The sequence below is a fragment of the Oncorhynchus mykiss genome, chromosome 22, assembly GCF_057628025.1.
Source record: "Oncorhynchus mykiss isolate SJ-2025 chromosome 22, ASM5762802v1, whole genome shotgun sequence".
Lineage (NCBI taxonomy): Eukaryota > Metazoa > Chordata > Actinopteri > Salmoniformes > Salmonidae > Oncorhynchus > Oncorhynchus mykiss.
In genome coordinates this window covers 37379672-37396362 of record NC_143043.1, presented here as the reverse complement: position 1 = coordinate 37396362, position 16691 = coordinate 37379672, and the positions used below count along the sequence as shown (strand labels likewise).

Below are 16691 nucleotides of genomic sequence, written 5' to 3'. Positions count from 1 at the left end.
TCAGGCAAAAGAGTTCAATCTTGGTTTCATCAGACCAGAGAATCTTGTTTCTCATGGTCAGAGTCCTTAAGGTACTTTTTGGAAAGCGCATTGCGGGCTGTCATGTGCCTTTTACAGAGGAGTGGCTTCTGTCTGGCCTGATTGGTGGAGTGCTGCAGAGATAGTTGTCCTTCTCCCTGTTGTCACCTCCCTGACCAAGGCCCTTCTCCCCCGATTGCATAGTTTGGCCAGGCTGCCAGCTATAGGAAGAATCTTGGTGGTTCCAAACTTATTCCATTTAAGAACGATGGAGGCCATTGTGTTCTTGGGAACCTTCAATGCAGCAGACATTTTTTGGTACCCTTCCCCAGATATGTGCTTTGACACAATCCTGTCTAGGCACTCTAAGGACAGTTCCTTCAACCTCATAGCTTGGTTTTTGCTCTGACATGCACTGTTAACTGTGCCTTTCCAAATCATGTCCAATCAATTGAATTTACCACAGGTGGACTCCAATCAAGTTGTAGAAACATCAAGGATGATCAACAGAAACAGGATGCACCTGAGCTCAATTTCGAGTCTCATAACAAAGGGTCTTAATACTTGTGTAAATAGGTGTTTTTTATTTTTAATACATTTGCAAAAAAATAAAAAATAATCACTTTCGCTTTGTCATTATGGGTTGTTGTGTAGATTGATAAGTAAAATGTTTTATTTAATCAATTTTAGAATACGGCTTTAACGTAACAACATGTGGAAAAAATCAATGCAGTGCCTTAGACCACTGAATACTTTCCGAATGCTCTGTATGCTGATTTTATTATTTATATTGTGCTTCAAATGTTCAGTTGCATCATAAAGCAAAGCTTGAATCAGCTTTTTTCAACGTTAAAAAAAAAAGCCTTTCTACCCAATTTCGTGGTATCCGATTTGTAGTTACAGTTTTGTCCCATTGCTTCAACTCCCGTATGGGAGAGGCGAAGGTCGAGAGCTGTGCGTCCTCCGAAACACAACCCAGCCAAGCCACACTGCTTCTTGACACAATGCCTGCTTACCCGGAAGCCAACCGCACCAATGAGTCGGAGGAAACACTGTGCACCTGGCGACCATGCCAGCGTGCATTGCGCCCGGCCCGTCACAGGAGTCGCTAGTGCGCGATGGGACAAGAACATCCCTACCAGCTAAACCCTCCCCTAACCCGGACAACCCTGGGCCAATTGTGCAGCGCCCCATTGTTCTCCCGGTCAACCAGGATCTCTAGTGGCACAGCTCCCACTGCGATGCAGTGCCTTAGACCACTTCGCCACTCGGGAGACCGGCTTCCATTTACTAAAAGTTTTGCAACAGAATCGGCGTAATGAATACACCACGATTTGCCAGAGTTCCCAACCTGGTCTCCTAGACTAGATGTAACATAGTAAACATAAAATTGGGACACTCAAAACTAGCATCATATGTCACGTTTGGTGTGGTTACATAAGACATGTGCACTTTAAACAAAAATGAAAGTAGGGTGGTTGGTCGAGGTGGATGGGTAGGTGTATAACGGGAACCTATATTAACCGAAAGTTTGCATATTCAAAACTCAAACAATTTTAGCGAATTTGCAACAACTTTCTAAGCTACTTTGCAACTACTTAGCATGTTAGCTAACCCTTCCCATAACCCCTAACCTAACTAACGTTATCAATAACAAATTGGAATTCGTAAAAATGAATGCGTTTTTCTAAATTCCTAACATATCATACAAAATGGATGGACATCCACAAATAAATACATACATACGAAATGTAGCATACTATTTGGAGTGTCCCCGATTTAGATTTACTATGTTACGTCTTCCATCCCAATATTGACCCAGTTTTCCTGCAACCCTGTGTAATGCATTTTGGTATGTACGCCCTTGGGGAAAATGTTGAAGGTCAAATAAGGTTGGATCCATCTGGAGATCACAATGTGAAGATCTATGTAAATTATGTAAGAAGCATGTATTCATACTGTGTGCATGTTGTATGTACTGAAACTATGTGATGACAGGTTATTGCATGCATTCTTACAAGAGTGTTTAACATAAACAATGTTGGAATTGCTCAGAACTGATCCTTTGTGGGTTGATGTGTGTTAGCGATCACCTGCTGGGTGTCCAAAAATGGTGGCGATTCAACAATTTAATGAACTGAAGTTGGAGGCCGATGTTCTGTAGTCAGAGGCAATAAGATTAGGCTTAGACAGCACCCTCTGATTTTAAGTACACTCTGCCATCCGTTGCTCTGGTGTTGCCTAGGGCAAACATGTTCAATATACTATATAATAGACAGTAATAAATCAAGTACAATTGAACAGTTGAATGATTTTTTATGTTTTGTCTTATTTTTTATCAACACAAAAATAGGTTGCCACTAATACAAAATTGGTTGATGCATCAAATACAAACTCAAGCTTTCTTGACTTTACCAGTCTTACATTGATAACACCCAGAGAAAGAAACAATCATAGAAACACTACTTTTGCAAGCAGATCTCTGCACTGTTATTGTTCCTATACAACCGCTGAACCATTCCTAAGAAAGATTTCATTGGGCAATATAAAATTGTAAAGGCTATGCATAAGATGCATACATTGAGAGAGACAGACAATGACAGAGAATGAGATGGATGAGTTCAAGCTGGCACATGAACAGCATGACTATCATAACTACTATGGCTCTGTTTCAATGTCTGCAGTAGCACACAACTTCAAATGATGTAAGTATGGACATTGGAAAGGAAGCCTACTACTTTTCTCATTGGTCCGGCTATCTCCGTCTGCGCGGGGAGCTATTCCTGCTCCGTTCCTCGTTTCGCCTGGGTTCTCTGTATCTGTCAGAGTGATGGCGGTTCTCCCTGTTCTCCTTGTCCGCCCGCTCTGCCCTCTCTGCCTGCCGCTCCACCCCGTTCCTGTTCGAGTCCCTGGAGGAATCCATGTCCTTCTCCTTGCGGCTGCTCCTCTCCCGTGACTTTGACCTCTCTTTTTCTCTGTCCCTGCCGCCACTGCTCACTGGTTCCTTCTCTTTCTCAGGGCTACGGTGTCTGACTCGGTCACGGTCGGCCTGGGGGGTTTGGTGTTTCCCATCGCCCCCCCCCCCATCGTCCTTGTTGTGCCTGCGGGCCTCTGGCTGTCTGTCCCCGTCCTCATAGTCTCGGTCTCTGCCAGGCCTGCCACGAGGCAGCTCCTTGTCATTGTGCCCTCCACGGTCAGAACGGTCGGGTCTCTCGTGTGTGGGTGGCGGAGCGTCTTCTACTCGACCACGGTGGCGAGAGGCTTTGTGGCGGTCCTCAGGCCGGGGTCTCCCCCCGCCGCGCTCCGCCACCTCTTCATCGCTACTGCTGTCATCACGGCGACGGTTCTCGTGTCTCAGACTCCTATTGGGCCGTTCCTCCAGAGGTGACTTCTGAAGCGAGATCTTTTTGGAAGAAGCCTTGTCCTTGGTCTTCTTGTCTTTCTTCTTGTCTTTGTCGCTCTTCTTTTTGCTCTGGCCCTTACTCTTTTTACGCCTTGAATCAGAATCTGCAAAACAGTCAATTTGTCTTAGAAACTAAATATATCCAGACTTTGAATCAAAATCTATTAAACATGAGTAAAGAGACCTAAATACATCCAGAAGCATGCACACAACATGCCAGTTTGCCAGCCCATAGAGGGGCACATTCTCTATGCTGTGTATAAAAAAAATAAAAATCTGTCAGTTTTGCCATTCCATATGAGTGGTCCGAGCTATGCCATGTGATGGGAGTTTGAGGGGGGCTTAGGTGTGTCCTAAATGGCACACTATTTACTATATAGTGCACTACTTTTAACCAGAGCCTTCTAGGGAATAGGGTACCATTTGGGATGCAGCCTGTGTGCAGATGATGTGTGGTGATGACAGACTGTGCTTTTGGCCAGTGCCTGTAGTGCCCTACTCTGCCATGTTAACATGTCACTCTGCCCTACAGAGAGCAGGCCGGGGGCACCCAACACCACACAAGTCAAACAGTCACTAAACCGCCAGAGTACAAAACTGACTGCAGGCGTGGGTTTGTATGTGTGTGTGTGTGGACCACTGCCGGGATTGACAGACTGTCTTTGTGTGCATGTTTTGCATAGAGATACATATACACACAGGCTGAATGGTAAATAGCCATATCAACATCACAGCCGAGAAACACCTCTGACCTCACACAGGCTTGATGTTCAGGACAATTTACTGAGAACCAACTGAAGCTCAGAGGTATTAGACATTTCAGTGCTATTGGACATTTCAGTGAACAGAGGTCATTTTGTCGCTATTGATTTGAAAGCAGTGATTATGTAGAGGACAGCTGTTTCACCAGGACAATCGCTGCTCTCTTGTTAAATTGGATATTTAAAATGTATCCCTGAAATATAAATGTTTTCTTAAATTGAAAAAGTGAATACAGACTGGTCCTTGGTTGGCAGTAGTTGCATTTCATCAGCATGGGACTGACACAAAAAGCCATCTTAATGTCCCTGATGCCACGATTAACACGATGTAGCCTAAACACTCCCATAAGTTGCTTTGGATAAAAACCAACACTAAATGGCAAATATTATTACCATATAATGTGACATGGGGGACAGGCCTTTTCTAGGGAAATAGTGATGTGATTCAAAACAGTTAGAGGGCTAAGTACAACACTGACATTCCTCAAGGTGAGGCATGCAATGACTCATGACGCAGGCTGACAAACAGACACACAAACACACAGAGAGCAGGCTTGGCCACCCTCACAGCAGGGACAAGTAAAGAAGGGTACAACCATAGAAACATAATTACTAATTATACAGGCCCCACCACCTCCCCAGACACAACACAGACATTAGAATTAGGTTGAGGTGAAGGTTGAGGGCAGACAGTTATTAAAGGACCAGCCCTTTTCATTTGTCTTAGAAAATATTCAGACTGCTGGTTAAAAGAGAGCTGGGTTGTAAGTTGATTGCAATGATGTCCTTTCAACTACCTAGCCTAAGTGTATCAATAAAAAAAGCATAGTGAGGGTGGCCTGGTCCCCAAGTGCTGTTTGTGCCGCCAATGACCAAAGTAGAAATAACAAACAGATCTGGGACCAGGCTATAGTAAGGGACTATCAGGGTGGTAAAGCTACTCTGTACCTGAGCTGTTGCTGGATGAGGAGTCAGTGGAGGAGTCAGAGCTGTCACTGTCGCTGCTGTCACTGTCTGAGGAAGACGAGTCAGAGGAGGAAGAGGACGAGTCGGAGTCTGATGACTCCACGTCCTGGTTCTGGGTCATGATTATCTTGGGGGCATTCTTCAGATGCTCACGGAGCTCATCCCTATGGGTGGGAGAGTGGGTAGAGCGAGGGAGAAGGAGAGAGAAAGGGGAAAGAGAGCAAGAGAGAGCGAGATCGAGAAAGAATCAATTATGACACACCCCCTGTATATAGCCTTGTTATTGTGTTACTTTTATTATTGCTTTTTATTTTAGTCTATCTAAATAGTCTAAATATTTTCTTCTTCTGGAACTGCACTGTTGGTTAAGGGCTTGTAAGTCAGCATTTCACGTCTATACTTGATGTATTCGGCACATGTGACAAATAAAGTTTGAGTTGGCAGGAGATCACAGCAGGATGGTGACGCAATACCCCAACCTGCTATATTACAATGTGTTCCTGTGTGGCTCAGCAGGTAAAGGCAGTAGCAATGCGAAGGTTGTGGGTTAACAAATCACCAACACATACATAAAACGTATATGCAATCTCATTGTGCTGTTGCTTTGGATGAAAGTGGCACGTATTATGATTATATTATTAGAATGGAGACACTTACGTAAGTCCACCCAGGCCAATGGAGGTGAAGAAATTTATGGCGAATCGGGTGTTCCTGGGGTTGTCACGAGGGAAGAGACCCTCGAAGAAGGGCTGCAACGTCCTGGAAGATACAAAAAAGATCAGATGAGACAATCCCATGTATCAAAACGTGACAATTAAATGTATTTAAATTCAACTTAATTTATCTGTTCAGAGAATAGCAGAGCCAGATTACTAGTATCAACATCCTCAAGTGACATATTAGAAGACTAGATTGACGTACATATCCTTGAGTCGTTCATTGAGCCTGGGCAGACCCATGTAGGCACAGAGCTCCTGGAACAAGATCTTGACGAAGATTCGACTGGACGACGTGGTGGTGTCCTCACTGACTTTAATACATTCCAGCACCTGAGAAACACACAGACACGCAGTGTAACTAGATTAGTAGCTGTTGAAGGGAACTCAAATCACCAACTACGTTGCCTTAATTCCCAGCGTTAGATGAATCGATCAATAAGATTTAAAGCCATATTGATGCTGTAATACATTCTGATATGAAAGAAAGGATGCATTATGTCACGAACCCATGTGCGTAGTAACGGCAGAGTCAGCACAAGGTTTTAGGTTAGAGATGTTGAGTTACTGTGGCCAAAATGGCCCCCTAATCCCCATGTAGTGCACTAATTTCAACCAGGGCCCATAGGGCACAGTCAAAGGAGGTGCACTATATAGAGAATAGGGTGCCATTTGAGACGCAACCCTAGAGAGCTACAATACATACACTCCACGGGACAGAGTCAGTGTAAAGGAGATGAGCAAACATCCTGGCAACGTTTCTCAGTTTATTGGTCTCTAGGCGATGGATGGTTTCATACTGCTCCATGAAGATGGCCTCAAAACTCTCCATATAGTCCTTCTTCAGCAGACAAAACCTCTGAGAAATGAACAGAGTCAACAATGTTAGTTGAGAGTAGAATATAGTTGGTCTTAATGCAGTGCTCTTGAATGCGAGACAAATTCCTGTAAAAAGCCAAATGAATGAACTGCACTGTAGTAAACTACAAGGCTTATCAACAAATGTAATTTCAAGGGTGATGAAATTCCAACTTTCAGCATGCAACATAAGTTAATGAAAATTGTCTCAGGGATAAAGGAAAATGATGAAATATATATTTTGGTTATATTTAAATTAAAAAATATATATAAATATATATTATTTGGTCTTCTTACCCCTGCTAGAAGACCAAAGAACTTCTCGTAGGTCCTTTGTTGGGCACAGCAGTCTAGAATCATGTTGCACAGCTCTTTCTGTTGGGAGAAGGCAGACACAAAAATAGCTTTAATCACTGAAACATGGACACAGAGGGGATGCTGAGACTTGGCCAAGCCAGGAAGGACTGCACCTATGGGGGATATAAAAAGACCCATCTGTTACATCCACCTGCAGCCAGCGAGTAGCCGGTCCTAAATTGGCCCCTATTCTCTACATAGTATACTACTTTGACATGGCCCAGGTGAAAGGTAGTGCACTACATAGGGAACAGGGTGCCATTTTGGACATAACCATTCGGTGTCCTATCATCCTCCAACCAATATCCCAGCCAAGCAGATTATTGATTTCAAAAGAATATATTTTCATTGAGGAGGCTAGCCTTGGGCAACCATAGGCTGTGGTGTGATCAATCTTCAAATTAACGTCCTGGACAGGCCATGACCTGGCAGGGGCTGGCACCAAATTACACTGGTGGTGAGGAGAGATAGGAGAATCATGTTTGTGATATGGAGGGAGGAAAAATCGATACAAATTGGACTATTTGCTCATGTAAAATCTGAATGATTCCTTGGAATCATACCAAAGAATGCCGAAGTCATGTCAGAAAATGTTTTTCCAGGGTGTGATGTAATATGGAGGACCCGGCAAGCCAGCCTATTCCTTATAATGTAAATTCCAACAGATATAACTTCCATGTATAACTTAAAATTAAAGCAAATTGTTTGCACTCACGACTGCTGGTTTCAATAAAATGTTCAGGTAAGTTAGAAGCAAATACTTTATGAATTTATTGTTACAAATCTACTTGCAACGTTGCTAGCCAACTAGCCTGCTAACATTAGCCCTACCAGCCTGCTAATGTTACGTTAGCACTGAGTTGGCCAGTTGCTATCAATGCCTATCTTACAGCTACATCAAAGTAAATCAAAGGTTTGGAAATATATAACACAATCTAACCAGTTATCAAAAAATGTTAGGTATATGCAGTTATCACATTAGCTCTTTAGCCAACTAGCTATTAGCCTAGCCAACCACCACGGTGTAGGTCGGCAAGCTAAAGCCCAACTACTGGAGACCAGCTAGAATACAACACAACTAAAACATAACCGCAGATTAAAAGAGAGAGCAGAGACTTACAGATGGACGGCTGGGGCCCAGCCAAAGGTAACGCACGTTTAAATGAGTCCATGCCGAGTTAGCTACCAAAACGAGGGGGAGGCGGGCGCTTCACCGGGCTGAAATCCAAATTGGATAGATTACAGATGTCCGTCAGCTAGCACTAAGCCAAGGTAGAAAAAGTTACAAAACTCCCGGCAGAGTCTGCCGTACTAAAGGGTTCCCACTGGAGAACACAGAACACAAAATCTGTGAATAGCATGAGGTGTGGCTATCGTAAACCAGCTTGAGCTAGCTACCGAGCCAGCATACGAACTTGGTAGCCAGAGTAGAGTAGATCGTTCATGACGCTGACAAATAGTGCATTGTGGGGAGTTTAGAAGTATTCCGGAATTAAGTTAATAAATATGTAATAACCTAGAAACATAACTATATTGTACTTATAGGTAACCAGATTGAGACTACAATTAAATGACTACATCTTTGACTATACTGAGTTACATTGGTGAGGAAAAACTTGTGCTTCCTAGCATTTAACTTATCATGTGGGCTAAAACCTGAATGACTCATGTGTGAACACATTTAAATTCATTGAGAAAGTAAAAGGTGTGAGAGAAAGTTCTCAGCATATAGTCTAGCTAGCTGACAGACTGGACAACTCATTTAACATCTCAGCACAGTTATCAAAATAATGATGGTTATGACTGAGGCTAGAATCTGTATGGTTCGTTATTGAGAGGCATGTCTGGTAACTGTCTCAGTAGACAGCAGCAGGAGGCTGTGTTATGTTGTGCGATACTGAGACTGGAAAGTGTGATGTTCACACAGTGTGCCTGATTCTCTGCCTGGCATGACAACACGATGGGAATGCAATGAGACCGCTGTCTGTCCCCCATCTCATCTCAGAACCCTCTCCATCCTGAGGATACTCAGGGCACTGCCCAAATGGCACCCTATTCCCTAATAGCGCACTACTTTTGACCAGAGACAAAAGTAGTGCTCTCCATAAGGAATAGGGTGCCATTTGGGATGCATCCTCATTCTCAACCACATCCACTACATTACCAAAAGCATGTCCCCCGTGCTCGTCGAACATCCCATTCCAAAATCATAGGCATGAATATGGAGTTGGTCGCCCCTTTGCTGCTATAACAGTCTCCACTCGTCTGGGAAAGCTTTCCACTAGATGTTGGAACATTGCTGCAGGGACTTGCTGCCATTCAGTCACAAGAACATTAGTGAGGTCGGGCACTGATGTTGGGCGATTAGGCCTGGCTTGCAGTCGGCGTTCCAATTAATCCCAAAGGTGTTTCATGGGGTTGAGGTCAGGGCTTTGTGCAGGCCAGTCAAGTTGTTCCACAACAATCTCAACAAACCATTTCTATATGGACCTTGTTTGTGCACGGGGGCATTGTCATTGTATGCGTCTTGCGGTTATCATTTCAACAGGAAAGGGCTTTTCCCAAACGGTTGCCACAAACTTAGAAGCACAGAATTGTCTAGAATGTAATTTTATGCTGTCACGTTAAGATATCCTAACTAAGGAGCCTAGCCCAAACTGTGACATTTGGCACTATGCAGTCGGGCAGGTAGCGTTCTCCTGGCATCCGCCAAACCCAGATCCGCCAAACCCAGAAGTGTGATTCATGACTCCAGAAAACAGTTTCCACTGCTAGGTTTGTGTGCAGCTGCTCAGCCATGGAAACCCATTTCATGAAGCTCCCGACGAACAGTTATTGGGCTGACATGGCTTCCAGAGGCAGTTTGGAACTTGGTAGTGAGGACAGACAATTTTTACGAGCTACATGCTTCAGCGGTCCTGTTCGGTGAGCTTGTGTGGTCTACCACTTCGCGGCTGAGCCGTTGTTGCTACTAGATGTTTCCACTTCACAATAACCGCACTTGACCGGGGCAGCTCTAGCAGTCCAGAAATTTGACTTACTAACTTGTTGGAAAGGCCGGCAATCTATGACGGTGCCAAGTTGAAAGTCACTGAGGTCTTCAGTAATGCTATTCTACTGCCAATGTTTGTCTATGGAGATTGCATGGCTGTGTGTTCGATTTTATACATTGCTCAGCAACTGGTGTGATTGAAATATCCGAATCCACTAAATTTCAAGGGGCCTCCACATACTTTGGAATATATACAGTGGGGCAAGAAAGTATTTAGTCAGCCACCAATTGTGCAAGTTCTCCCACTTAAAAATATGAGAGGCCTGTAATTTTCCTCATAGGTACACTTCAACTATGAGACAAAAAAAATCCAGAAAATCACATTTTAGGATTTTTATTGAATTTATTTGCAAATTATGGTGGAAAATAAGTATATGCTCAATAACAAAATTTATCTCAAAACTTTGTTATATACCCTTTGTTGGCAATGACAGAGGTCAAATGTTTTCTGTAAGTCTTCACAAGGTTTTCACACACTGTTGCTGGTATTTTGGCCCATTCCGCCATGCAGATCTCCTCTAGAGCAGTGATGTTTTGGGGCTGTTGCTGGGCAACATGGACTTTCAACTCCCTCCAAAGATTTTCTATGGGGTTGAGATCTGGAGACTGGCTAGGCCACTCCAGGACCTTGAAATGCTTCTTACGAAGCCACTCCTTCGTTGCCCGGGCGGTGTGTTTGGGATCATTGTCATGCTGAAAGACCCAGCCACGTTTCATCTTCAATGCCCTTGCTGATGGAAGGAGTTTTTCACTCAAAATCTCACGATACATGGCCCCATTCATTATTTCCTTTACACGGATCAGTCATCCTGGTCCCTTTGCAGAAAAATTGCCCCAAAGAATTATGTTTCCACCCCCATGCTTCACAGTAGGTATGGTGTTCTTTGGATGCAACTCAGCATTCTTTGTCTTCCAAACACGACGAGTTGAGTTTTTATCAAAAAGTTATATTTTGGTTTCATCTGACCATATGACATTCTCCCAATCTTCTTCTGGATCATCCAAATGCTCTCTAGCAAACTTCAGACGGAAATGGACATGTACTGGCTTAAGCAGGGGGACACGTCTGGCACTGCAGGATTTCAGTCCCTGGCGGCGTAGCGTGTTACTGATGGTAGGCGTTTTTACTTGGTCCCAGCTCTCTGCAGGTCATTCACTAGGTCCCCCGTGTGGTTCTGGGATTTTTGCTCACCGTTCTTGTGCTCATTTTGACCCCACGGGGTGAGATCTTGCGTGGAGCCCCAGATCGAGGGAGATTATCAGTGGTCTAGTGTGTCTTCCATTTCCTAATAATAGTCTTCCCAGCCTGGTGCAGGTCTACAATTTTGTTTCTGGTGTCCTTTGACAGCTCTTTGGTCTTGGCCATAATGGAGTTTGGAGTGTGACTATTTGAGGTTGTGGACAGGTGTCTTTTATACTGATAACAAGTTCCATTAATAGAGGTAACGAGTGGAGGACAGAGGAGCCTCTTAAAGAAGTTACAGGTCTGTGAGAGCCAGAAATGTTTGTAGGTGACCAAATACTTATTTTCCACCATAATTTGCAAATAAATTCATAAAAAATCCTACAATGTGATTTTCTTTCTCATTTTGTCTGCCATAGTTGAAGTGTACCTATGATGAAAATTACAGGTGTCTCATCTTTTTAAGTGGGAGAACTTGCACAATTGGTGGCTGACTAAATACTTTTTTGCCCCACTGTATAGTGTATCAGCCCATACAGGGCCAGCAAAGTCCATGCATAGAAATGACCAACTGGAACAGTGACAATCTTCTACTGATATATCCAATCACAAAATCAACACTCTGGCTGTGTCTGAAATGGCACACTGTTCCCTATATAGTGCACTAATGTCAGCTGGTAGACATCGTGGAACACAACAGCAATACAACTCTACCAACACTTTAAAACTAGTGGTTCAGGTACAGTTGAAGTTGGAAGTTTACATACACCTTAGCCAAATACATCTTAACACAGTTTTTCACAATTCCTGACATTAAATCCTAGTAAACAGTCCCTGTCTTAGGTCAGTTAGGATCACCACTTTATTTTAAGAATGTGAAATGTCAGAATAATAGTAGAGAGAATGATTTATTTCATCACATTCCCAGTGGGTCAGAAGTTTACAAACACTCAATTCGTTTTTGGTAGCATTGCCTTTAAATTGTTAAACTTGGGTCAAACGTTTCCACAAGCTTCCCACAATGAGTTGGGTGAATTATGGCCCAGTCAGGTTGGTAGGCCTCCTTGCTCACACACGCTGTTTCAGTTCTGCCCACAAATTCTCTATAGGATTGAGGTCAGGGCTTTGTGATGGCCTCTCCAATACCTTGACTTTGTTGTCTTTAAGCCATTTTGACACAACTTTGGAAGTATGCTTGGGGTTATTGTCCATTTGGAAGACCCATTTGAGACCAAGCTTTAACTTCCTGACTGATGTCCTGAGATGTTGCTTCAATATATCCACATCATTTTCCATCCTCATGATTTCATCTATTTTGTGAAGTGCACCAGACCCTCCTGCAGCAAAGCACTCCCACAACATGATGCTGCCACACCTGTGCTTCACGGTTGGGATGGTGTTCTTCGGCATGCAAACCTCGCCCGTTTCCTCCAAAAATAACCATGGTCATTAGACCAGAAGACATTTCTCCAAAAAGTATGATCTTTGTCGCCATGTGCAGTTGCAAACCGTAGTCTGGCTTCTTCCTTGCTGAGCGGCCTTTCAGGTTACGTCAATATAGGACTCGTTTTACTGTGGATATATTTACTTTCCTCCAGCATCTTCACAAGGTCCTTTGCTGTTGTTCTGGGATTGATTTGCACTTTTCGCACCAAAGTACGTTCATCTCTTGGAGACAGAACGCGTCTCCTTCCTGAGCGGTATGTCGGCTGCGTGGTCCCATGCTGTTTATACTTATGTACTATTGTTTGTACAGATGAACGTGGTACCTTCAGGCGTTTAGAAATTGCTCCCAAGGATGAACCAGACTTGTGGAGGTCTACAATATTCTTTCTGAGGTCTTGGCTGATTTCTTTTGATTTTCCCAAAGAGGCACTGAGTTTGAAGGTAGTGGGTTGAAATGCATCCACAGGTCCACCTCCAAATTGACTCAGAAGCTTCTAAAGCCATGACATAATTTTCTGGAATTTTCCAATCTGTCTAAAGGCACAGTCAACTTAGTGGATGTAAACTTCTGACCCACTGGAATAATGATACAGTGAATTATAAGTGAAATAATCTGGTCTGTAAACAATTGTTGGAAAAATTACTTGTGTCGTGCACAAAGTAGATGTCCTAACCGACTTGCCAAAACTATAGTTTGTTAACAAGAAATTTGCGGAGTGGTTGAAAAACTAGTTTTAATGACTATCCCCTTGATTTGAGACAGAGAGAGACAGGCCGCTCACAGAAGATAATAATTTCCCTTCCTGTTTTAATAGAGGCCTTTTCATTTGATCTCATTTAAAAACATAGGCAGTGTTCCTGTGTGTGTCCAGTGAGTTCTGAGAAAAGAACAGGGTTGTGGTCTGCTGTGCAGTGGTTGTGAAGAATCGGGCGACTGTTACTGATTCAGTCATTAGCTTTCCTAATGTGTCTATCCATCACAGCTGGAATATTGAGCAGACCATGAGCTCTAGAGAAGAGCCTGTTCCTCGGGATCCTAGCAGGCAGGAAAGGAAATCGCCAGGTCTCAGTTCTTATCCTATCCATTTGGCTGTCAGTCCATGGACATCTCTAAATGCCTGTGTACTCAGAATTACAAAGCCTATAGAATATATGTGAATTATAGGATCTCTGTGTGTACCCCTGTCCACCTGGCTGTGGGTGCAGAAACCCATGTCGCTGACACTACCTGAGTCCGTATATCTGGGTGAGTATTACTCTGGTATTATTCTGCTACTCTAGGCTCCATAGGAAGTGTGAGGATTACTTGCATAGATATAGAACCATATAGAAATACACTATATATATTCAAAACTATGTGGACACCACTTCAAATGAGTGGATTAGGCTATTTCAGCCACACCTGTTGCTGGCAGGTGTCGAGCACATACATGCAATCTCCATAGACAAACATTGGCAGTAGAATGGGCTTACTGAAGAGCTCAGTGACTTTCAACGATGCACCGTCATAGGATGCCACCTTTCCAACAACTCAGTTTGTAAAATGACTGCCCTGCTAAAGTTACCCCGGTCAACTGTAAGTGCTGTTATTGTGAAGTGGAAACGTCTAGGACAACAATGGCTTAGCCACAAAGTGGTAGGCCACACCAGCTTACAGAACGGGACCGCCAAGTGCTGAAGTACATAGAAATCGTCTGTCCTCGGTTGTAACACTACCTCCCGAGTTCCAAACTGCCTCTGGAAGCAACGTCAGCCCAATAACTGTTTGTCGGGAGCTTCATGAAATGGGTTTCCATGGCCGAGCAGCCACACAAGCCTAATATCACCAGGCGCAATGCCAAGCGACGGCTGGAGTGGTGTAAAGCTCGCCGCCATTGGACTCTGGAGCAGTGGAAACGCATTCTCTGGAGTGCATGAATCCCGCTTCCCCATCTGGCAGTCCGACGTACAAATCTGGGTTTGGCGGATGCCAGGAGAACGCTACCTGCCCAAATGCATGGTGCCAACTGTAAAGTTTCGTGGAGGACAAATAATGGTCTGGGGCTGTTTTTCATGGTTCGGGCTAGGCCCCGTATTTCAAGTGAAGGGAAATCTTAACGTGTCAGCATACAATGACATTCTAGACGATTTTGTGCTTCCAACTTTCTGGGAACAGTTTGGGGAAGGCCTTTCCTGTTTCAGCATGACAATGCCCCCGTGCCCAAAGCGAGGTCCATACAGAAATGGTTTGTCGAGATTGGTGTGGAAGAACTAGACTAGCCTGCACAGAGCCCTGACCTCAGCCCCATCAAACACGCACAACATCAGTGCCCAACCTCACTAACGCTCATGACTGAATGGCAGCAAGTCCCCGCCGCAATATCTAGTGGAAAACCTTCCCAGACAAGTGGAGGCTGCTATAGCAGCAAAGGGGGACCAACTCCATATTAATTCGCGTGATTTTGGAATGAGATGTTCGACGAGCCAGTGTCCACATAGTTTTGGTCATGTAGTGTAGTTCTATGATTACATGCTTTTTCCTTACCATGAAAGCAGTCTATGGACAGGGAAAGACATCAATACCTACGAGCTGGGTGGGTATAGTACCCTGTTATGACAATGGTATTACTTTGGGCTGGGCAGTAAAGGAAGCGTGGGGTTTCCCAGCAGCATTAGGCCCACACCCTACACCATTCCTCCGGCAGCACCTGGGGTCTCTGTGGCTGTAGTGTAGCAGCCGTCTCAGGACATAATGTCATGCCATCTCTCTGTGGTCGTCAGTGCCTATTGTGTTCAGGAGGGGGGTGCAGGTTGGGGCTATACAGGCAGGCTGGGTGACATTCTCTTCCCTTACAGCATGTACTGTCCTTTCCCATCTGGTGTGTGTGAGAGAGAGGAGCCCAACTCTAACCTTTGGCTCAGGGACTAGAAGCTGCAGGCTGAGGAGACCTAGCCTAGGTTGAGGAGCACAGGGAATGTGATTGACACTGACAGAACTACTAGCTCGCTACCCATCAGCAGCTGGAATTCCATATGGAATAATAAAAAGCATTCAACAAGAATAATTTCAGAGCCGTCTCGAATATGAGTCTTGCTTTGCCTTGACCAGCTTGAACACCCAGGGCCACTTCAACACATATGGTGTCATAGACAGTCACGTTACTTAGTGTAAAACCCTGAAAGCAGGCAAACAAACAGGATGTCCTCTGAATGCTTTTAGCACTGGATAGATAGCTTCACGGGCAGACGAAGTCCTTCCATCTCCCCCTCTCCTTTCCTGTGTTCCTTCCATCCATCTTCCCCCTTCCCCAAAGGACCGCTGCTGTGCTAATGCATCTCCCGCCACCATGGGACGGACATTCCTGTTCTTATAATTATATTTCTATGGGCTTCCCTCTGCCAGGAGGGTCTCACTCCATGTGGCTGCAAAACAGGAGGCTGAATACTTAACAAATAATTCCAAGGAGAGAGACAACTTCCAGTAAAAGGTTTGTCAAAGAATTAACCCATATTAAGTCAAGAATTGACTTTGAAAAATAGGAAATAAACATTTCAATCCACATCGGGTTCAGTATCCACACCTGGATTCTAAAGATGAAACAACTCCTACACTCTTTAATACAGCATATAATTTATAACACCATCCCTAGACAATCTCCAAGGCTCTGAAAGACTGTAAACTAACAACATTGGTGTGCTTAGCTACTACTATGGGTAGCAGCTAAGCATGCCATACGGGTATGAACCAGTAAAATGTAACTTGAAAAAAATAATGATCTAATATTAAAGATCACTGAAATACTGGCTGAGATTGATCTGTCCTGCTTTATCAATCTTAATTTTTCTAGCAGACCAAACTAGCATGGTGAGTCATGGAGGGAAGCAGATGTGCTGTGAATAATGAGAGAGGAACCGACTGATTCATTCTTCACTCTCACTCCCCTTACAGTGA

The 16691-nt window shown here is 44.0% G+C and overlaps 1 protein-coding gene across 2 annotated transcripts in view; it reads right to left on the bottom strand.

Annotated features, from left to right (window-relative positions):
• Nucleotides 1-2314: 2314 nt before the first annotated feature.
• Nucleotides 2315-16691, bottom strand: part of LOC110501765 (CWC22 spliceosome associated protein) — a 50225-nt gene continuing 35848 nt past the window's right edge. For both annotated transcript variants that reach the window (XM_021579540.3, XM_021579541.3), the window contains exons 16-21: nucleotides 7020-7097; nucleotides 6571-6723; nucleotides 6070-6197; nucleotides 5806-5907; nucleotides 5131-5312; nucleotides 2315-3525 (exon numbers count right to left, since the gene is read on the bottom strand). In XM_021579540.3, the coding sequence (XP_021435215.2) occupies nucleotides 2774-3525; nucleotides 5131-5312; nucleotides 5806-5907; nucleotides 6070-6197; nucleotides 6571-6723; nucleotides 7020-7097 (1395 nt within the window). In that variant the 3' untranslated portion in view covers nucleotides 2315-2773. The remainder of the gene's footprint in view (nucleotides 3526-5130; nucleotides 5313-5805; nucleotides 5908-6069; nucleotides 6198-6570; nucleotides 6724-7019; nucleotides 7098-16691) is intronic.